Below are 23,131 nucleotides of genomic sequence, written 5' to 3'. Positions count from 1 at the left end.
TATAAATGTCAGAAGAAGAAAAAGAATAAGAGACAGACAATCAACCAATTTGCCTTTCAACCTAAATTCAATGTAATTCTTAAATGAAGTGAGGAATTAAAATTTAATAACTTTGCTTGTCTACAAGAAAAGAAACATGCAAGAAACCTTCACACACCAGATACCTTCCTTGGACCGAGTGTGTGGACCTTACACAGATAAATGCTGATCTTTGGATCTTTATATTCATCAAAGAATCCTGAAAAAAAATGTACTTCAATGTTTTAAATATTAATAATAATAATAATAATAATTAGAAATGTTTCTTAAGTAGCAAATCAGCATATTAGGATGGTTTTTAAAGGATCATGTGACAATGAAGACTGGTGTAATGATGCTGAAAACTCAGCTTTGAAATCATAGGTATTTTGTTAAAATACCAGCAGACGAGCTAATCCAGCACAAATTAGAGCATAAAAAAAATCACCAAAATTATAATTAATAACAAAATGACGTGGGAAACTGCAGAAAGGTCCACTTTTGAAAAAGAAAACAGGAACTAGGCTGGCTAGGGGCCTGATGTGGGCCCACCCACTTGAATATTTCTGGCCTCGCCCCTGGTGTGAAGAACAGTTCAGACCAGAGTGGAAGACAACAGAACGTCTAACGACAAGAAAACTTATAAAAAGCATTTCTTTATCAACTTCAAAGAAACATTTGCACATGCTTTCTGTCAATCAGACAGTCATACAGCATTTCTCTTTCTGAAGGACAGCGTGGCTCAGATCAGGTGATGGACATGAGGTCTCTGCTGACACTGTCAGGTAAAAACACTAAGCTTGTTCGACAAAATCAATGCATTCTAGTTAGAAAATTTGTCAGATTTCACATGCCATCAAAGTACTGCAAGAGCAAACCCAGATCAGCCGCTGAGGTCAGGCGCTGCAGTTGCTCAGAATCTGCTGAGAGCCTTGATGACGACACACTTTAGTCTCTTTGGTTAGATTCTGTGATGACAAGCACGACGTGTTTCATGTTTATTCTGACAATTCAATTCCAATAATGCTCAAATATGTGTTTTTATATCAGTAAAAGGTTTTTATAGAAGAAGTAAATAAAAAGTGTTTATGTTGTTCATAAAAACCTTTCTGTGTATTTTACAAATATTACATTTAATTTACTTCATCAGTGATAAGATTATGCTAGTCTCAGCCCCAGACGTCACACCCACGGACGTCTGATGCATATAGGACACAAAAGTGAAAACACTTCAGGAGTGTCGGAGTCGTCATGGAATAGGCTACGTGCACGTAACTAAGGAGTTCTACTTCCGCCGCCTTGAGTGTGCGGTCGACAATTTCCGGTTCGCGGCATTGCTATAGCAGCGAGACGGCAGGTTTTGATTGCGAAACATGGCATATTTCACTCGTTGTTTACAAGGCCTCCCGAAAATTGATGTGAACGATGTCCACAGGATTGTTGACCACTCTTCACCTGCACCCGGTTGCAAGCGTGTAAAAGGATTTCGATTGTACATATCAAGTTACATCCACAACTTTGAAGGTGAGTAGCGATAACAGTTACCTCAGCTGTAAGCGACTAGATCAGCTGTTAGCGTTAGACATTGACTAGCTAGCAGCCAAGTATTTTAACTCGCATTAAATCATGTCAATATTACAACATACTTTATTACTGTTATTAAATACCTTGTAATGTTAATATGATTATCAACTGGTTGTGTGTATTTTTCATTTGGGTTTTGTATTTCCTCTCAGTGTCCAAGAAAGATCCAGTGACAGGAGTTGTGTGTGTGAGGGCGTTATGTCATCCGTCAATGGACAGATCTAAACCACCTCACAGTTTAAGTGTAGGATAAGTGTAGTGTTAAGATGGTGGTTACCCATGTTCTTGGGTTAATCGTGTTCTTTTGTTTATTTTTTCTAGGTTAACCATGTTCATTTGGTTGACCATGTCCCCCATTCACGTCAAAAACGACCAGTGTACGCTTAGTTACTACTATGTTTTCACTAACAGCAATCAGTGTTGTAGTAGCAATGTAGTGGTGCAGGTGTAGTATAGTTTGTTTTTCCAGGTATGCTGAACATCCCATGTGAAAGGTGAAACACATAAGATAGGTATAGAAGTGTATGTAAATCTGCTAAGTCTAAGGATTCTGAGTGTACCTGCAAATTAAACTGCTCCACTGACCACATTAAAAGAAAAAGATTAATCCCTTTACTAACAGTGTTTACAAGAAAAAAAGTTAGCTAACAGTGTACAAAAATAAATAGTAGTTTACTTGAGTATTCCATATAAATATATGACAAATCAGTTATGCTACTCCTGTTTAAATATATTTTTTAAACATCTTGTTACAGGTGGGGCTGAAGGACTCAATCCCTGTTGAGCTGGCCCATCACAGCTGTACATGTGTAGCTGGATCAGTGCTCTGTAACCATGGTGTGGCTCTACTTTTCCAGTCTGCACATTATTCTCAGCTAGACATTCCAGTTGTTCCACCAGTGCTGAGCTGTACGGAGAGTGAACAACAGTGGCACAAGCCAAGAACCCTGGCAAGTCTTGGAATAATGTAACAATTTCAATACTTCATCTACACACACATATATCACATACGCTCATCATTGCTTATGGCCTATATTCACAGGGTGTTAAACCAGGTCCCGTCGAGAAGATGGCTGTGCTGTCTGCCAAACCAAAGCAGAGGACCATGGCCGAGGGAGTAAGGTGAGAATTTGGCTAGTAGTTAGTAATCTATTAATTAATTTGTTAGGCCTACTTTTCTCAATCAAATCAAGAAAACTGTAGTTTTGTTACTTGTAGTCATTAAAGGAGAAGTTCACTTTTAAAATGAAAATTCTGTCATCATATACTCACCCTCATGTTGTTTCAAACTTGTATGAATGTCAGTTACCAGACAGTTTTTGGGTCCCATTGACTTCCATAGTATATATTTTTCCTACTATGGAAGTCAATGGGACCCAAAAACTGTCTGGTTACTAACATTCTTCTAAATATATCCCTTTGTGTTCAGCAGAAGAAAGAAATTCATACAAGTTCGAAACAACATGAGGGTGAGTATATGATGACAGAATTTTCATTTTAAAAGTGAACTTCTCCTTTAAGTGATTAGTGGTGGAACGGTACACAGAAGTCATGGTTCTATTCATACCTCGGTTCAGACATCACAGTTTGGTACGAGTTCGGTACAATGGAGGAAAAAGCAAAAAAAAAGAAGTTTTATTAATAAAGTAAAGGCATAGAACCAGTTTATCTGTAGTCCACTGACAATAGTTTTATATAATGAGTTTATTAATTAAATTAATAAAAAGACAAAAAGACCTTGAGATATGTTTGTTAATTGTACCTGAATGAATTGAAAATTAATTTGCTACATTTGACTAATATATTTGTTTTCCTAAAAATTTAAAATTACATTTTAATTAACAGTAACTTAAAAACTTTGCATTTTGAATGATGTCAAAAAGACGGAGTACATTTTTATGTTTACACTGTTTGATCACGCCTCGATAAAGAACCCGCGTATCTAACAGTAGTTTCGCATTACATCAATTAATTTGCACGTGAGTTTTATTTATTTTTATACCGTGTATTCTCCGTGTAAATTTAAGCACCGAACCGTGACGCCCGTACCGTTTCAGTTCAATTCGAATACATGTACCGTTCCACCCCTAGAAGTGATATACCTTACTGGTGTTTCTCAATTTGTTTCAAATAGGTCCACACTGTACAAAGCCATCAGTGGAGAGTTGCTGGACCTGTCCATTCTCAGAGTGTCAGAGATCTACAAAGAGTTCACCCCAGTTTCTGCACCAACCATTTGTACAATGGGTATCACCTGTGAGGTGCCACTAGTGGACTCTGCACTCGGTTTGGTACAAGCAGGCAGTCCCCTGTCATACCAACAACCCAAGGCAAGAAGTCGCCCTTTTCCTCACCATGACGCTCCACCACGCCCAGATTTGCCATTAGCTGGCTGCCGACTGGAGACATCATGCAGTACGTTCGTTTTCACTGAGCATCAACAGCTGCACTTCAAGTCACTTGAGGTTACCTGGGAGATGGCTAACAAAATAGAAGATGCAACTAGGAGTCAAAGTACATCAGCAGACTGGCATAGACTGAGAAAACCTAGACTCACTTCCTCACATTTTGGGGAAATATGCCATGCTAAACCATGCACCTTAGATAAGATGGCAGACCGGCTGCTCAAAGGGGTCCGTCAGACAGCAGCAATGAAGAGGGGTCTCGAAATGGAAGCTGATGCCATCAAAGAGTACTGCAAGCTCAAGACGGTGAACTACTACCCTTGTGGCTTCATAATACACCCTGATACTCCATGGCTAGGTACATCCCCAGATGGGGTTGTCTTTGAACCAACAGAAAGTACTGAATTTGGCCTTGTGGAAATAAAATGTCCAAACATTAAGAGCTATGTTGATTATCCACATCTGAAAATGAAAGATGGCAACTTGGAATTGAAGCAGGGTCATGGCTACTACTGGCAGGTGCAGGGTCAGCTGCTCTTAACAGGGATGGAGTGGTGCGATTTTGTGGTGTTTGCGGAGGAAGACACCCTGATTCAAAGAATATACCAGGACAGTGGTAGGCTGGCTGTGATTTCTTCAGGTGTCATCCAGATACACACAGCTCCCAGTACACAGTAAAGAAAGTTGGCCCAGGTTGTGATGATCCTGCTGGCTGTTGTCCGATGGATGTTAAATCGGTGGCCAAGCTCTCTCTGTGTGCATCCGGTTGATAGATAACTTAGAAAAAGAAAAAACTCATCTATGGGCGGCAACTTAGTTGATCTGTTCGATGTTGTCTTCTCTGCCACAGAGGCCGATGCTTCTCTTGCCACACGGATCATCTTTGATGTTGCTGGTTCGATGAGCCTCCAGAATGCCATCAGATGGTCATAAGAATGGAATCTTTTAAACAAAAATAACATTGCTGTTAGTCATGGTAGTCTAATTTAGTTACACATGATCAATTATCTTAATTTTTATTCACTACATTTATTTTATATGAAGAAAAGAGAATGAAAGGTTGTGTTGAGTGCTGTAGGTAGCACAAGTTTTGGCCTGATCTCATTATGTTAGTCATAAATTACATTACTTTTACTTTTGATATTTGATGTACACTTGTAGGAAAATACTCTTCCTCTTGTAAGGTGGACTTTTAGTGGAGCAACATTTTACATGTGTAGTAGCCATCTTTACTTTCACTAAAGTGCATGACTTGTGTGATTTTTTTTCCCATCGCTGTTAATATGGTACAAGATATCAGCTTCCTGCAATTCAAAACACTTAATTATGACTCACCTGGTATAAAATCGGATGTCCTCGTCCGATCCTGCAAAGCGCTTCAGTCCTAAACAACTCCGCAGCTGGAGATCCTGAATTTGTAGTTCGAGCTCCTTTATTTTCTGGTGAAGTGTATCGTTTTCCTCAGCTAACTGATCTGCGACCATTGCTGTTGTAGGAGTAATACAGTAATCATGATCTGGTGCCAGGGTAGCCAGCTCCATCTCTTCTTCTGAGTCGATGTCATGGACAGGAGGAGGGCTATCCGCTCTGGGTCTCCGCTCCCACACGCTCGCCCTCGGTGCCGGTGTTTGAAAATTATTCCAGGAAAAAAGAGCAGGAATGGCCCCTTTCTTCAACCGTCTCAATTTCCCCGGGTTGTTTACAAAATCGCCCTTTTGGAAATGCCTGCTGCAAACACGACTCGTCTTGCTTGGGGTGAAGTCGGCCCGCCGTACTCTTACCATCCATTCGGCTCTCACCAACACATCCACTGGAAAGCTATGAAAGCTTATAGTACTGTTGTACCTGGACGAATTCGCACACAGGGGTACACAACAATGGAGTGCGGTCTTTTTCACGCGTTGATACGCCAACCGCCTCTCTTTTACCCGAAATCCGCTCATGTTGAAACTTTGTCTAACTTATGTCTACTCAAAACTAGCTACTCCGGAAAATCTCCACTACAACAACAACACGACCTACCGGAAGTAGTCGACCGCACACTCAAAACACGGAAGTTAACCGGAAGTTCTATTGTGCACGTAGCCTATTGGCTTCATTCTACAGGATTTCCAGGAGACGTGTGTCGCATTCTCTAACATTCCATCTGGAAACAAAGATGAAGTGCCGCCAAACCCCCTCATTAAAATAGAAATCCTTCGTGTTTACAACTGTGGCGACAAGCGCTTATCAGGATCAACTAAATGCTGGAGTTTCAAAAGTATGTGAAATATTTAAAGTTTGCAGCATAGAATCTTTAAAATACGTCTGAGAGTTTTACTCACAGTTCTGTTATTGTGGCGACATTTCGACACCCCGAAACGTGACGATGAATGAAACAAACTGTGATTGTTTGTGTGACACGTCGGTCAAACTGCCTCATGGGTGGTCCTCGGCCAATGAAAGCTGCCATGAATTCCAGAACTTCAGCCATCAGTCTGAAGGTCTGGCTACGCGAGACTAGAGGGAGTGACGTCATCAGGTGCGCTGTCTAGGCTCCGCCTCACCCACATTCTCCACCAGTGTGGTGGCTTGGTTTCCAGGGTGACGCTGACGAGAGCTCGGCACATATATATATATATATATATATATATATATATATATACTCTAAAAAATAATAATAATAAATACCTTGCTACGTGTACTGTGTTAAGCTGTGTCAGGTATTAGGCTAACTGAGACTGGTTTGTTGCTCTTTTGTTAGTTTTTGATTGCTTCTATCATCATTTGTAAGCCGCTTTGGATAAAAGTATCTGCTAAATGACTAAATGTAAATTTCACAAGCAATGTACTTTTCTGAATATCAGTACATTATCATGTGCTATTCATTTTATACAACAGTGCATAGTAACAACAAAGACTAAGATGCTTTTAGGACTGCGCATGCGCCCTGGCTGAGCTAGCATGAGAAATCAGCTTTTTATAACGCAATTTGAGCAAAAGTAAGAACATTTATGACACAGTTGTTGTTTCTTTGGTGATTTTTTAATCCTAAGCTTAGTGAACAGTTTTGGAGATATTGATGTTTCCCCATTCAAAGAGATAGGAGCGGCACTTCAAAGATATATTTATTTATTTGTCAATGACAGGCCTAAACCAGCCAAGGTTTCAGCACAAAAGCACATTTAGCAAAACATTGTTTAATTATCAATTCTGACCCAGATTCCTAAATCTCAGGCCCAAGAAGAGGAAATTAAGCTTATAAATAACAGTCTATTTAATAATGCTAATGCTAATTTTAACCTGTTAACTGTTCACATTTTTTAACATAGACTTGAAAGTGCATGATCCCAACCTACATGTTTTAAATTGAAAAGATTTTTTAACATGATTTTGATGTATCATTTTCATGGTAATGCAATGTTTGAATTTAAAATGGGTTTCAAAGGAAGAATTTTGAGATTTTAAGTTTTCAAATGATATATAATTTCTGATGATTTCTAAAGTGTGATTCAAAGAAGACTTTTTTTGACAAAGGTCAGAACTCCTGATATAATGTAGGTTTTTGGGGTGCACTCTTACCATAAATTAATCTATTACTTTTCCTACATAATTTGTAACAAAAAAGATTGGTAAAATATCTATTTAGTCTTAGACCTTTCGAAGGATATATAGTTTGTCATGATTAGATTAGGATTTAATTGTAATATAGTGAAGTAAATGTAGGCGTCCCACCGAGGGGCCCGATGACAGTTAACAGGTTAATTTATTTTTAATCATTAAATTAAAACCTTTTTTGAAATTAGACAAATTTCGTAATCATTGTATAAAATTAGCTACACGAATGATCTCATCCGCTGGTTGTCATTTTAAATTTGTAATATGTACAAGTTTGTAGTGGATTACATTTTTTTTTTTTGAGTAATGCAGCCTGGTCACTAATTGATTGTATTTGGTTATACACATAGTGTAGATTTACACTCTTAAGAGCCCTAAAACCTGTTTATTTCTATGGTCAATGGGGATAAAAACCCAGATTTTAAACATGGTCTAAGAATTGCAGCAGGTCAGTAACTCTCTGTCTTTGATTTGGTCATGTTTTAAGTCATTATGCATCCAAAACTGACTTGGTGTGTCTGTCTCATTCCAATAAATCTGCAAGTTTAATCCTTTTTATAATGGGTTAAAGGTTGAAACTGGTTCTTATCAGAAGATTCATAAGGTGCAATTGTAATTATTTTTTTTGACTCTGCATAAAGTAAAGATGTAGTTTCATTATCCATAAAATAATCCCATTATAATTATTTTTATATCACGTTTTATGTCACAGTGTTGTTGGCTCTCATAAGGGGGAACAAGGCACAGAAGCTAACAGGTAAATGTATAAACATGTTTTATGACACGCTTTTCTGTAAACCACAAAATGAGGTCAAATTCAGTGCCTACATATGTTTTCTGCCTGATCCTCAAAACAACAAAAGATTTAATATCAAATAGTTTTAAATCTATTCTGAGCACAGAGTTGAGCGAATTCAAGTGCAGATCTGTAATAACTAATAATATGTGTAGATAGTGACAAAGACATCATAACACAAAAAGCATCCTGACGTTTCTAGCGTAGTCATGAAAAGTATTAATTTATGCATTTGTTTATTTAATGCATGCATAAACACATAAATGCATGCATGTACAAATGTAGGCTGGCATGCATGCAGGAATGTATAAATGCATGCATGAATGGATGAATGAATGAACAGATTAACCTTTTAATTATATATTCCAGGAAGTTTATGTTCTTTTTTTATTTTGCAGAGTAGACAGCACTAAATCTTTTGTTGCTAATCAATTATATTTCATAATAGTAGAGAAGTCAGACAACCTGCCATTATAAAAGATTTGTGTCTCATATGTCTGTTTTCTTTCTCTCAGTGTCTCTCCGGCCGAAGTTCCCTAAGGTGTATGCTGGAGATGATGTCACTCTGATCTGTAACCGTGAAGGAGGGAGTAAACCAACAACATGGTATTTTAACAGAACATCATCACAAACACACAAGGATTATTTAATGCTTCTTACAGCAGTGACACCAGACAACAACAACGGGGTGTATGAATGTGATCAGGGAGGAACGAAGAGTGACCCGTTCACAATCACTGTACTGAGTATGAACACCATCCTAAACGTTCAAGATCGTCTGTTCTGTTCCTCCTGCTGTGTCTCATGATCTCTGTCTCTCTCTCTCTCTCTCTCTCTCTCTCTCTCTCAGATCTGGAGCCTCACGCTCAGCTCTCTCCATCTGTTGGAGGTGCTGTGATGACCAAAGGAGACGGAAGAAACCTGGTGCTGCAGACGGATGATGATGATCTGGAGAACTGGTCTTGTTTTGTGTTGAGGGGAGTGAGCACCTTCGCTATAGGACTCGATATTAATAAGGAGATGAAGAGAGCTGTTATATTTGCAGAATTTAAGGAGGCAGAAAGAGCCACTTTCTGGTGCAAGAAAAATAAAACAGTTCTTCGAAGCAATGCAGTGACGCTGAAAATGACAGGTGACTCATTACTCCACTTCCTGTTGTATTTCAGATCATTTGTGTGTAAAGTCACTCTCACCTGTATGAAAAAAATAAGGTACTTTGAGGTTTGTCTATACAATAAAAGTCAAAACAATGCAGTGGGGTCCAAAGCAACACTGAAGCCCACTTAAAAAACAAAAACCTTCCCTTCTGTTGCATTTGTAGTGCACTTCTAATTGCATTATGCAGACTGTTATCTTTCATAAGTTATGTCAGTTAGTTCCCATCAGTCTGGCAATGCTCTTATAATTCATTTAACATCTAAACTTGACAAGTATGAATCCAAATTTCACAATAACTGCATTTGAAAGTAATGCGCTATTAAATAATCATCTGAATCATACGGTAAATTTTAATAATGGACTGAGAAACCAAAAATGTGGATATGCCTGTGAGTGCAACATGATGTCATCAATACTATATACAGTACAGACCAAAAGTTTGGAAACATTACTATTTTTAATGTGTTTGAAATAAGTTTCTTCTGCTCATCAAGCCTGCATTTATTTGATCAAAAATACAGAAAAAAATGTAATATTGTGATATATTATTACAATTTAAAATAATTGTTTTTAAATTTATTATACTTTAAATTATCATTTATTTCTGTGATGCAAAGCTGAATTTTTAGGATCATTATCACATGATCCTTTAGAAATCATTCTACTGTAATATGATGATTCATTATCAAAGTTGGAAACAGTTCTGCTGCTTAATATTGTTTCAGAACATGTGATACTTTTTTAGGATACTTTGATGAATAAAAAGTAAAAAAATAAAAAATAAAATAGATGCTATGTTTTTAAAATATAAATATTTTGTAATAAAAATATACACTACTGGTCAGTAATTTGGGGTCAGTATTTTTTTTCTTTCTTTTTTTAAAATAAAATCAATACTTTTATGCAGCAAGGATGTGTTAAATTGATAAAAAGTGATTGTAAAGAAAATATATTATTAGAATATATATAATTAGAATTTTTTTTTATATTGAATAAATGCAGTTCTTTTTAACCTTTTATTGATCAAACATATTAGACAGCAGAACTGTTTCCAACACTCATAATAAATCAGAATATTAGAATGATTTCTAAAGGATCATGTGATAGACTGATGTTACATGTGACACTGAAGACTGGAGTAATGATGCTGAAAATTCAGCTTTGCATCACAGGAATAAATTATTTTTTTTAAGTATATTCAAATAGGAAAAATATTATTTTAATTTGTAATAATATTTCTCTGTATTTTTGATCAAATAAATGCAGGCTTGATGAGCAGAAGAAACGTCTTTCAAAAACATTAAAAATAGTAATGTTTCCAAACTTCTGGTCTGTACTGTATATACAAGGAACTTCAATTGTAAAACAAATTTAATCTGCTAAAAGTTTAGATGAAGGTTTCTTTCAGCAGCATGTGCAGTCTGACCTGTGTTTGTGTTTCTCAGAGCTCATGGTGATGTTGGTTCCTCCGGCTGTTCCTGCGCTGGAGGGGGAGTCTGTGGCCCTCAGGTGTGTAGTCTGGGGTGGACCAGAGCTGGAAGAGGCTATCTTCTATAAGAATTATACACCAATCTCAAAGAGCTCACCTGAAGGCACATACACCATCCCCAAGGCCACACAAAGTGATACCGGCATGTACAGCTGCCACGCCACCTACAGGTACAGCCACATCAGTGCAAAAGCTGCACAGAAGGAAGGAGAATCTGATGCTCAGGAGTTAAAAGTCATAGGTAAACACAACAACAGCTGCATTACCTCACACTTTCATTAATAAAGAACCACTAAGAACACATATACTAACAAAAAAATATCAGAAAGTATTGGGACATGGTACTATCTATAGTGTTCTTTATCATATAAGTGCAAAAAAACTATAATGCATTTAAGGACTATATGCAAATATATTATAATTTATTAAAGCCCTACATATGTATATACAGAGGAGTAAACACACTTTTCAGTTTGAATACTATATTCATCTGAAATCATCAGTGCTCCACAGTACAGGTTTGTAAGTCATATTTCTGTGTTTTACAGGTGGACCTCCTGCTGCAGTTATTTCAGCGTCTACTAACAGTCTGAAGTGTTCCTGTCCTAACTGTCCTGCCAACTGCACATCCTACCACTGGTATCACACACCCTTTAATGACCCATTCACACGTGAAAAACGATCTGAAAACGATGAGTCTATTACTGTAGAGAAAGAAGGACTGTACAAATGCCGGTTGGACTATGGGAATGGTTTCTCCCGTTTCAGCAACATCTACACCTACAAAGGTAGGCCAACTCATACTCGTTCAAGTTGACTGCAATGATGTATAAATGCACTAATTGTCACACTCGATTTTCAATTCACGTCATTCATTTTTATCATAAATTCTTTCTCTCAGAACAACCAGGGGAGTTCGGATACATGTGGTACATTCTGGTCCCAGCCCTGATTTTGTTCGTGATCATCATTGTGCTGATCATTGTGCTGAAGTACATAAGATGTGGAAGAATGGATATACAAGCACCTGGACGGGATGCAGATCAAGACACTCTGATGAGTGTACGCTATGTACGCTAAACACAGAGGCAGTTCTGAAGGTAAAAGTGTGTCCATCCCAGTACTAGCAAGGTGTACCTAATAAAGTGGCCAGTGAGTGTATAACATATATGTTGTGCTCATCATTCTACAGTTTAGGTTGGTAGAGTGGTTCGTGTGCACAACTGGTATTTTCTCAGAACCTTTAACTTTAAGTTTGAATCTGGGGTGAAGCTTAAATATAATTATAATATATATTTGAACGTTCTGTTCTTGTAACGTGTTGCAACATCTCTCTGACAACTCTTTGTGAATATGATATTTTGGTCATGAAAAAATGAACATTAATAAAAGACATCAAGCCACAACCCCTGGAATTTTTTTACATACATTTTTTTATTTTAAATATATGAATTGTTCTGCTGCATTAACTTCACTTTATACTTTGCAGTGTGTTATGACAGTTACGTGCGCTTGTGTGGTTTGTTCCCGACCTTGTCGGTCAAGAGCAGATTCGGGTCTCGAAACACTTATGAAACAACCCGATGGTTTTGATTTGCCTTAGTCACATGACATGAGTGTTTCGAATCACAATTCAGAGCAGTGTTTAGCTTCTGGATCTCGACATTGTGTTGAAATGTCAGTTTTGTGTCAGTCATCCATACTTATAGGAGCATTGACATATTTAGTTTTTGATAGAGCTTAATTAAACTTGACATTTTCAATATACTCTCATGTACATCAGCATCTTAAAGATTTTTTTAAGATTAAAAAATCTTAAAAAAAACTTACATTGTCAATTTTCTTACCGTCACAATCCTTCATGACTTGATGTTTTCTGTGTAAGAATCTGTGGCACTTTGCATAAGGGTGAATCTCATGAGAAAATCTAATTTCTCACCCCATAATTAAACAAAACTAATCAGAAATTAAATTTTGCATAATGAAAGTTAATAGATTTTCTAAAAAAATACAAATATTGTATAATTAAAATTTTTAATGTGATTTTCATTTATGTTTTAATATATTAATATCTAATTCTAATATACTAAAATACATTAATGTTATTTTAATTTTATAATTTTTATTATAAAGAATTTTCTTGCATCAGGACATTTTTTGTCATCTTTTCATCCTGTCATGAAAATCAGCATAGATTAATATAACAAATCCTCAGATGCTGTATGCATATATATATATATATATCGCATTGAGGTGAATATATATCATATGATTTAAGACAAGAGTTTGGATATTCTGTGTAAGTAATATGGACTGCTGCTATGATTAATTATGGTGCTTTTTAAGCTTGAAAACTTGCGTCTCAACTCATTTTAGCTGTAGGTAAATGAGCATACAGCTAATTTTCTTCTTTTTTAAACCACAGAGAATTCATACAGTGAAGAAATGATGACAGAATTGACATATTGGGGTGAACTGTACCTTTAATATCAGTCAAGAAACAGATCCCATAGAAATGAAGTGATATTTCTGTGCTTTTCTCTGTTAATAATTTAAGATAAGGTTATGATGAGGACATGTTTGTATCGTGTGTGTCTTTTTCTTTCTTAGGGTTTGTTACGCATTAGTTCTATGTTGTGAAATGTGAACGTATAAAAAAACACTTGTGATAAAGTGACTTACATGATTAAACTTCATAATTGTGATTATTACTATCATTGCTGCAGTTGTGCAAACACTGAGACGAAAAGTCAAACTCCTGTTTTCGATCTACAGCATACTAAAATTTATGTTTTATCTTTATTAATAATATACATTTATTTCTACATATGTGTTTGCATTTTATCCATTTAATACCAAATAGTATAAGTAAACAACAAAAGTAAAAAGTAAAATTAAAAATGCATTTTAATACATTTATTTACTGTAGAGTTCTTAAGCTACATTTGGGTTCTACATTCACGATTTCTAGTGTATTATTGTGCAGTAAGGATCTGTTTCTGTGATCCATAAATGATGGTCAAATTAAAAGTACCGACGCCATTGAATCCGTATCGTGTACACCAAAGAAAACAGACCATTGCCTAATTTATACACTATTTCAACAGTAATGAAAACAAATCAATTCTGCAAGTGACCTCTTGTGGTGAACCTCGGCAGGACTGGGTTTGATGATGGGCACAAGTGGAGAAAGACTGAATTATAGTTGCAATTCAGTAAAAATTTAATATTGCATATTGCATTCAGTTATGCCGCTGTGCTCTATTTGATATACATCATCAATTACACTGAAAATCCATTGAAAGTTAAAAATGCATTGATTGTTATCAGGACAAGTTCTTAAAGTTGAAGCGTATTGGAATATAAATTGTTTTTGCAGATTTTGCAAAAAAAAAAAAAAAAAAATAGTATTTATAACAAACAAAACAGGAACAAAAAGGATGTTCCTGTTTCGGTTTTTGTTCTGTTTATTAACCGCTCGAGTGCCAAAAGTTACGGACTGCAGCGTTAACACATTTTGGGATCAAACACTGGACACTTTTCACTGGACGCTTCCTTTAACTTAAGTGCGACGGATTGGATTTGTCTCGCCATTGATTCTTCATAATAAAGGTATGAAAGTGGTCCAGTTTTGATTTTGCATGTTTTCATTTGAACTCACGACACAAATGTCAATGTAACTGTTGAAGCATCAAACGGAGACCATGAAGCTAAACTATTAGTCTTTTCAAAAGATGTAGACTAGCCTACATTACAAAAACTTGTGGCAAGTCTATAAGTGAAAGTGAAAGACTTTTCTGTCAAATGCATTATAACTAAGCATTTTAAAATGTGACTTAAATTTCAAGTTAAAATTGCAGTTAGCCTGTCAAGAGAAAGTCAGACCAGAGACGAAGACAACATAATGTCAAAAATAAAAGAAAACTTGTGATTTTTTTCAACTTTCTGTCCCTCAGACGGTCATATTTCTCTTTCTGATGAACATGAGGTCTCTGCTGATACTCTCAGGTAAAAACACTGTCTGCGAAAAGAGTCAAATGTTTAAGATTTATTGCATATGACTACTGCCTATGTAGTAGAATTATACTCTTCAGAACCAAAAATCTATGTTCATTTCTATGGTTAAAATGGGGAAGAATTCCCAGGTTTTCAATGTGGTCTCTCAGACCTACAACAGTTATTTGCTTTGGTCGTGTTTAAGGGTCATTTCCACGAAATCGGTGTCTTTTGTGTCCCTAACAGAATAACAACAAATACATTTGTGATTTAAAAACATAACAATAATTTAATTTTATAATTTAATTTTAAGTGGAATTTATGCTAATAATGTTTTTGGCTTGTCCCTCGCTATGATTTTTCTTTTTCAACATGACTTTTAATTTGTAGTCTCATAGTTAAGCAATGTTTTTGCCATAAGTGTAAAACATTTTCTATAAAATATACATTTTATTTTATTAATGTCCCCGTATTTCATGTCAGCACTGTTACCCTCATTAAAAAACCCTTGTAAAATACTGTACATTCAAGTGACATCATCTCTCAGCCAGGATTCCTGCACCTAAAACACTAGCATCTTTCTCTCTCACTCCTCTGTAATCCTCTCTTTTGGATCATGCAATGTCAATACTGTTACCATTTTTTAAATGTAAATTTAAACAATTACTTACTACATTTAATATAATCAATATCTACAAGTAAACGTGTGCATTTGTGAACTTGACCGTTAGCTAGCAATTAGAAAATTAAAATCATCAAACCTGTTATAATAAGCCCTGTTGTTTTTAGCGTAACAGCTTTTGACATGAAGGTAACAGGGATGACATGGATTAGGTTTTAAAGGTCATGCCTACAGTATATCATTCAGTGGTAATAAGTATTGTTGGTGTTGTTACTATTACTAGTATTATTGTTAATTAGCAGTATAAGAGGATCAGTCTCAGTATAACTGTTTTTTCTCCATAACTCATTGTCAATAATAAATCCATGTAAATTAAATTACAGAAGAACAAGGTGACTGCAGATCCTCGTCCCAGTCTTATAATGTTCAAAAAAGTGAAAAAAAAATTCCTGTGACTATGATGTCAATCCTGTTGCTGTCATTGATTTCATAAAAATGTTAAAAATTATGGTTTTCCATTGTAACTTTATATTTTATTTTGTACCTTTTTGCAATATCTCCCCTGTAAAAAATAATGTTTTAGCTAAATTGAAAATTATAATGTTTTTGGTCATCTTAATGACAAACATAACAATTTAAAACAAAAATCCAAAATGTGAAACACTCACAGTGAAAAAAAGTTACTTAAATGCTGCTTATATATGTATCGCATTATTTTTTTACTTTTCCAAGTGGAAAAGGCACAGATTTCGTGGATTGACCTTTAAAGCACATAACTGACGTAGTGTGTCAGTCTAACTCCAATAAATCTGCATCATATTTGAAATGTTGTAATTTGCCAAAGAGCTTAAAACAAACACCATTTTTTGTCTCTGCATGAATTAAAGCTGTAGAATCTTAATTCAAAAATCAAATCTAGATCTGATTGATCTCTTTATGTCACAGTGTTGTTGGCTCTTATAAGGGGGAACAAGGGACAGAAACCAACAGGTAAATGCATAAACATTTATGACACACGTGTCTACAGTCAACAACATGCGCTAAAATCAGCGTCTACAGATGCTTTCTGTTTGATCCTCAAAACAACAAAATCCAATTTTACATTTATTCCAAGCACAGCAATGAGTAAATTCAAAATTCAGATATTAATAAGTTATAATGTGTGTAGACCTAGTGTCACGGAGACATCGTCACACAACAAGCGTCCAGATGCTTGAAAAGCATTCATTTTTTTTATTTTTTTTATTTAATGCATGCAGTAATGCATGTAAGCACACAGGAATGCATAAATGTATCATGAATTAATGAATAAATTAAATTTTTAATACATCCATTTTTTTGCAAAGTGTACAGTACTAAATCTCTGTGTTTAATTACTGCCGATCAATAATATTTAATTATAGTAGAGAAGTCAGACAACCTGCCATTATAAAAGATTTGTGTCTCATATGTCTGTTTTCTTTCTCTCAGTGTCTCTCCGGCCGAAGTTCCCTAAGGTGTATGCTGGAGATGATGTCACTCTGATCTGTAACCGTGAAGGAGGGAGTAAACCAACAACATGGTATTTTAACAGAACATCATCACAAACACACAAGGATTATTTAATGCTTCTTACAGCAGTGACACCAGACAACAACAACGGGGTGTATGAATGTGATCAGGGAGGAACGAAGAGTGACCCGTTCACAATCACTGTACTGAGTATGAACACCATCCTAAACGTTCAAGATCGTCTGTTCTGTTCCTCCTGCTGTGTCTCATGATCTCTGTCTCTCTCTCTCTCTCTCTCTCTCAGATCTGGAGCCTCACGCTCAGCTCTCTCCATCTGTTGGAGGTGCTGTGATGACCAAAGGAGACGGAAGAAACCTGGTGCTGCAGACGGATGATGATGATCTGGAGAACTGGTCTTGTTTTGTGTTGAGGGGAGTGAGCACCTTCGCTATAGGACTCGAAATTCAAGAGAAGAACAGAGCTGTTATATTTGCAGAATTAAAGGAGGCAGAAAGAGCCACTTTCTGGTGCAAGAAAAATAAAGCAGTTCTTCGAAGCAACGCGGTGACGCTGAAAAAGACAGGTGACTCATTACTCCACTTCCTGTTGTATTTCAGATCACCTGAGTGTAGATAAAGGAATTGTTTACAGAAAAATGTAAAAAAATCTGTCATTTTAAACCTGTCTGAAACACAAAAGAAAGTATTTTGAAAAATGTCTTGAATGTTTTTGTTCTTGCAGTGTGTTAAAACAATGCAGTGGGATCCAAAAGAACACTGGAGCCCATCGATTTCTAAACTTACAATGGCCACAAATAAAATAAAATAAAAATTGATATGGAAGTAAATCATTATTTGTATCATACGATGTCATTTTTTATTACAATAAATAATAATAAACACAGTAACACCATGATTTGCTACTTGGTTGCATTTGGCTTTAAGAGGAGGGATGTTTTATTCTAGAGCATTTGATTGGACAAAAATGTGAATACGCCTGTGAGTGCAACATGATGTCATCAATATTGTGGTCTGTTTTCCCAGAAGGAAAACAAGTGTCAGTTTCAAAATATACTTTAATAAATACTTTAAATACTTTAAATCTGCCAAAAGTTTAGATGAAGGTTTCTTTCAGCAGCATGTGCAGTCTGACCTGTGTGTGTTCTCTGTTTCTCAGAGCACATGGTGATGTTGGTTCCTCCGGCAGTTCCTGTCTGGCAGGGGGAACCCGTGACCCTCAGGTGTGAAGTCTGGGGTGGACCAGAGCTGAAAAAGGCCATCTTCTATAAGGATAAAACACAAATCAAGAGCTCAGCTGAAGTCACATACACCATCACCAGCGCCACACAAAGTGATACCGGCATGTACAGCTGCCACGCCACCTACAGGTACAGCAACATCAGAGCAGAAGCTACACAGAAGGAAGGAGTTTCTGATGCTCAGGAGTTAAAAGTTATAGGTAAACACAACCACTAATACTACATGTACTAACAAAAAAGTACCAGAAAGTATTTTTTGGGCATGGTACCATGATGCTTTTTAACATTCATAAGAATATCATGCAGTACTATGTTTAACAATAGCATTAATATTAATAATTATAAGTTATTCATAAATAATACTTATAATAGTTTATATTTGAAGTAAATTAAAGTACACTTAAATAAAATGTCAAAGGCAACCCATTGCATCATTCTCTTTTGATGTTTATTGCACGCAGGCTTTCTTGGGTTTTTGCTCTAATGCTTGTAATGTTTTGTTTACTGCCTAATTTGGACAGTTACAATCCAGTTGTAAACCCTGGTACTAATCTGAATACTATATTCATCTGAAATCATCAGTGCTTCACAGTACAGGTTTGTAAGTCATATTTCTGTGTTTTACAGGTGGACCTCCTGCTGCAGTTATTTCAGCGTCTACTAACAGTCTGAAGTGTTCCTGTCCTCTCTGTCCTGCCAACTGCACATCCTACCACTGGTTTCACACACTGTTTAATGACACATACACACACAGAAAACTATCTAAAAATGACCAGTTTATTACCGTAGAGGAAGCAGGACTGTACAGATGCCGGAGGGACTGTGGGAATGGTTTCTCCCATTTCAGCAACATCTACAACTACACAGGTACTAAAACTCATTCAGGTTGACTGAAATGATGTATAAATGCACTAAATATCACATACAATTTTCAAAATATGTCTTTTTTTTTATCATAAATTCTTTCTCTCAGAACAACCACTGGAGTTCGGATACATGTGGCACATTCTGGTCCCAGCCCTGATTTTGTTTGTGATCATCATTGCGCTGATTGTTGTGCTGAAGTACAGAAGACTGATGTGTGTACACTATGTAGCCTACAGGCGAGCAAAGAGAAAGAATGAGGGCTCCTTGAAGAAAAAGAACCACATTTATGTTAACTAATATCAGAGCTGGGAAGTAACGTATTACATGTAATCTGGATTACATAATCAGATTCCAAATCTCAAGTACTTGTAATTAGAGTAAACTACTTTCTTTTTAAAATACTCGTAATCAGACTACTTTTTTACTTTTTTATGGATTACATGATTACATATTATTTACACAATGGTAATAAGTTGTTCGCAATTCATTGATTCTCCTAAATTTCCTTTTTTTGACGTTTATATTTTTTCCTGAAAAACCTGCTGCTTATATACCGAGCGCCAACCTCCCGCTCTCTCTCGTGAGGCCAATAAGGAAGTGACTAAAACTGCAGTTCATCGACTGGCCGCTTGAGGCTGGTTGCAAAAGGGAGTCAGTCCCATAGACTCCCCATGTTAAAATGCCCAACTTTACAGCAGGAAAAAACATGTTTACAGCCTGGTTCAAAAAATGATTTTGGTCTAAATAGCTAATTTTGCCCTTCATGACAACTGTGAGGGGGGTGAATTTTTTTTATAACTCATCCATTTAAATTATATTAAGACTTAAAGTTCTGCATAATTAAGGGCGTAGCCACTTGAGTGACAGGTGGATTGCCGCTGCTGACACTGCCGTCGTGCTAGGTGGGTGTGGCTACAGCAACTAGCTCCCGCCTTTTTGCCCATTTTTGATTGTCCGGCAGAGTCACGTGGTGACGCGCTGCCAAGATGGCGACGGCCCGCTCTACACACTTTAGGCTTCAAAAACACACTTCAGGAGACTACGGGTGACGTCACGGACACTACGTCCATGTTTTTATACAGTCTATGTTATATACGTTCGTGATTCTTCCAATTTTTTCCGGCGGAGAGGGGGAGGGGTGGCAAAATTGCTCTCAGAAGATATCAGCAACAAGATCATGGAAAATAGCGGGGATATCAGCCTTTAACCACTGGGTGTACAGACATGATTTAATTTTAAAAGAAAGTCACAGGAAAATGTCACTGTTCGGTGTAAGATCTGCCTGACACGGATTAATTTGCTGTCCACGGAAATCTTTGACCTAGCAAAGTTATTGCTGGGAATTTCATGTTCTTCAAAATATTTTTTGTAATGTTGATTTTTCTTCATTGTTACTACCTTATGCACTTCAAGGCCCCGTCCACACAGAGACGCGTAAAAGCATAGATTTTGTATCGTGTAGGGGTTTCATCCACACAGATCCTACGTTTTGCGAGAGTGAAACCGATATTTTTTATACCGTGTCCCAGAGTGAATAAATTACATTTTCGTGTGGACAGCGAATCCATATATTTTCTGAAACGATGATTTCATCAGCCCAAGTCTTGCCCCTAGTCAAACACCGCTATGTCACGTAACAGCAACAAAGACATGAACAAACACTGAATGATGGTCTTTTTATTCACTAACATTAACACAGAAACATTAATACTGTATTGTGATGTATTGTTCCATGCTTGTATGTATACCGCACCCAAGGTTTATGTACATAGTCCATGTCTTCTCCGTTTTTAGTGTGTCTCTATGGCAGAATTACAGCACCACATGCTGGTCTAGCATGTATGCTACATAGTTTTCTGTCTTTCCCTCATTGTTACTATGCACTTAAAATGTTTTGAGATGGATAGAAATGTCATTGCTGTGTGAATGTAGTCTTTTTTAGAATTCATGTTTGCAATGTAGCTATTGTTTGATGTTTTTCATTGATACAGTCATATACACTTATAGTGTTTTACTTATTAGTGATATTGCTGTTCATTTCATGTTTTTCAATATTGTTTTTTGTAATGTAGTTGTTTTCTAAATTTACTTCTAAGTAAATATGCTTTAAAATTATAAAATGTGATTGTTCCATTCAGTGTTTCTAGCAAACACTAAGAGCAAGGTAAATTAGTGTTAGTATTTTATAAGTATTCACTTTCCTTACATTGCACTTGAAAAGGAACCTATTGTGGCTCTTGTTGGTGAATTAAATATATTTTTTTGGAAGTAGGCTAATTCAATATATGTGATATCAAATAAGGGTTGGCACAAATGTAATCTAAATGTAATCCAAAAGTAATCAAATTACGTTACCAAAAATGTGTAATCTAAGAGATTATATTACTAACTACAAATTTTGTCATGTAATCTGTAATCAGTAACTGATTACAATTCATAAGTAATCTACCCAGCTCTCACTAATATTCAAATAGCTATTTATCTATCATGGACAGTATACTGTCCATGTCCAGAAAGGTAATAAAAACATCATCAAAGTAGTCCATGTGACATCAGAGGGTCAGCTAGAATATTTTGAAGCATCGAAAATGCATACATGTACAAAATGTATTTTCGATGTTTCAACAAATTCTAACTGACCCTCTGATGTCACATGGACTACTTTGATGATGTTTTTCTTACCTTTCTGGACATGGACAGTATACCGTACACACAGCTTCAATTGAGGGACTGAGAGCTCTCGGACTAAATCTAAAATATCTTAAACTGTGTCCCGAAGATAAACGGAGGTCTTACAGGTTTGGAACGACATGAGGGTGAGTTATTAATGACATAATTTTGCTATTTGGTGAACTAACCCTTTAACAGTGGTTTAATGGCAGTTATTATTAATGCAATCGAGGTTACAGCATAATGATCAGTGTGAAAAAGATTGGGATATGTAAAAATGCTTTGAACTAATAGTAATGAAAATGTACTCACCCTCAGGCCATCCCAGATGTAGATGAGGTTGTTTCTTTATTGATTTCTTCAAATTTGAGAAATGTAGTATTCCATCAGTGTCTCACCAACGGATGTTCTGCAGTGAATGGGTGCCGTCAGAATGAGAGTCCAAACAGCTGAGAAAAACATCACAATCATCCACACCACTCCAGTCCATCAGTTCACATCTGGTGAAACAAACCCATCAAGATGTTTTTAACTTCAAACCATTGTTTCCAGCTAAAATACGACTCCATGATCCATAAGATTTCCTCCGGTGAAAAAGTTCATCTCCTGTTGTCGCTCACATCAAAATCCAGCCACGTATCTGTTTAGAACTGTTTAGGCTTGATCTGTGCAGATTTCTCTCCCGATTCAGACAAGACGACTTTTACACCGGAGAAAGAAGTATTATGGATTGAGGACTCCTATTTTAACCAGAAGCAACAGTTTGACAGTAAAATGATTTCTTTGTATCATCATGTTTATTTTTTGATCCTAATTCTACTAGTGTTTTTATGAGAGGCTGTTGTGTTGTTTTTAAAAAGCACTTTTAAGAACTTCTCAACTATAACGAGCAATGCATTTTCAGCTTTCTGTGCATTTTCAGTGTAATTGTGGATGTGTGTCAAATAACTCAATGCAATGTGCTATATTAAACTTATTCCTGCAATGCAACTGTAGTTCAGTGCTTAGACGCTTGGAACTTGTGCCCATCATCAAACCCAGTCCAGCCGAGGTCCACCACAAGAGGTCACTGCTTTCCTGCTTACACACGTTTCAATTAAATAGTGTATCATTTAGGCCATGGTCTGTTTTCTTTGGTGTAACATGATCTGGATTTAGTGCTTTTTCTATTTGCTTGCTG

The 23,131-nt window shown here is 36.4% G+C and overlaps 2 protein-coding genes across 3 annotated transcripts; both read left to right on the top strand.

The window, feature by feature from the left end:
• Positions 1-589: 589 nt before the first annotated feature.
• Positions 590-12,159, top strand: LOC132116386 (uncharacterized). 2 transcript variants are annotated; one of them, XM_059525213.1, is made up of 7 exons: positions 590-803; positions 8,317-8,361; positions 8,916-9,146; positions 9,251-9,532; positions 11,004-11,288; positions 11,596-11,835; positions 11,949-12,159. In XM_059525213.1, the coding sequence occupies exons 1-7, from the start codon at positions 773-775 to the stop codon at positions 12,125-12,127; spliced, it is 1,293 nt and encodes a 430-aa protein (XP_059381196.1). In that variant the 5' UTR covers positions 590-772; the 3' UTR covers positions 12,128-12,159. The 2 variants fall into 2 exon arrangements, with proteins under 2 accessions (XP_059381196.1, XP_059381197.1); XM_059525214.1 differs by lacking the exon at positions 8,317-8,361.
• A 2,334-nt stretch (positions 12,160-14,493) lies between these two features.
• On the top strand, positions 14,494-19,578 carry LOC132116385 (immunoglobulin superfamily member 1-like). The gene is made up of 8 exons (XM_059525212.1): positions 14,494-14,659; positions 15,004-15,055; positions 16,611-16,655; positions 17,136-17,366; positions 17,461-17,739; positions 18,333-18,614; positions 19,042-19,281; positions 19,388-19,578. The coding sequence occupies exons 2-8, from the start codon at positions 15,025-15,027 to the stop codon at positions 19,576-19,578; spliced, it is 1,299 nt and encodes a 432-aa protein (XP_059381195.1). The 5' UTR covers positions 14,494-14,659; positions 15,004-15,024.
• Positions 19,579-23,131: the final 3,553 nt, after the last annotated feature.

This window comes from Carassius carassius, chromosome 35 (assembly GCF_963082965.1).
Source record: "Carassius carassius chromosome 35, fCarCar2.1, whole genome shotgun sequence".
Classification (NCBI taxonomy): domain Eukaryota; kingdom Metazoa; phylum Chordata; class Actinopteri; order Cypriniformes; family Cyprinidae; genus Carassius; species Carassius carassius.
The sequence above is the reverse complement of the archived record's forward strand: the minus strand, read 5'-3'. Positions and strand labels throughout refer to the sequence as shown.

What these genes read in the sequence shown, in the direction of transcription:
- LOC132116386 (XM_059525213.1), top strand. Translation starts at nt 773, where the DNA reads ATGGACATGAGGTCTCTGCTGACACTGTCAG. An exon ending in CAAGGCACAGAAGCTAACAG is followed by an intron (nt 8,362 to 8,915) that starts GTAAATGTATAA and finishes TCTTTCTCTCAG; the next exon opens with TGTCTCTCCGGCCGAAGTTC. An exon ending in GTTCACAATCACTGTACTGA is followed by an intron (nt 9,147 to 9,250) that starts GTATGAACACCA and finishes TCTCTCTCTCAG; the next exon opens with ATCTGGAGCCTCACGCTCAG.
- LOC132116385 (XM_059525212.1), top strand. Translation starts at nt 15,025, where the DNA reads ATGAACATGAGGTCTCTGCTGATACTCTCAG. An exon ending in TCAGGAGTTAAAAGTTATAG is followed by an intron (nt 18,615 to 19,041) that starts GTAAACACAACC and finishes TGTGTTTTACAG; the next exon opens with GTGGACCTCCTGCTGCAGTT. An exon ending in CAACATCTACAACTACACAG is followed by an intron (nt 19,282 to 19,387) that starts GTACTAAAACTC and finishes TCTTTCTCTCAG; the next exon opens with AACAACCACTGGAGTTCGGA.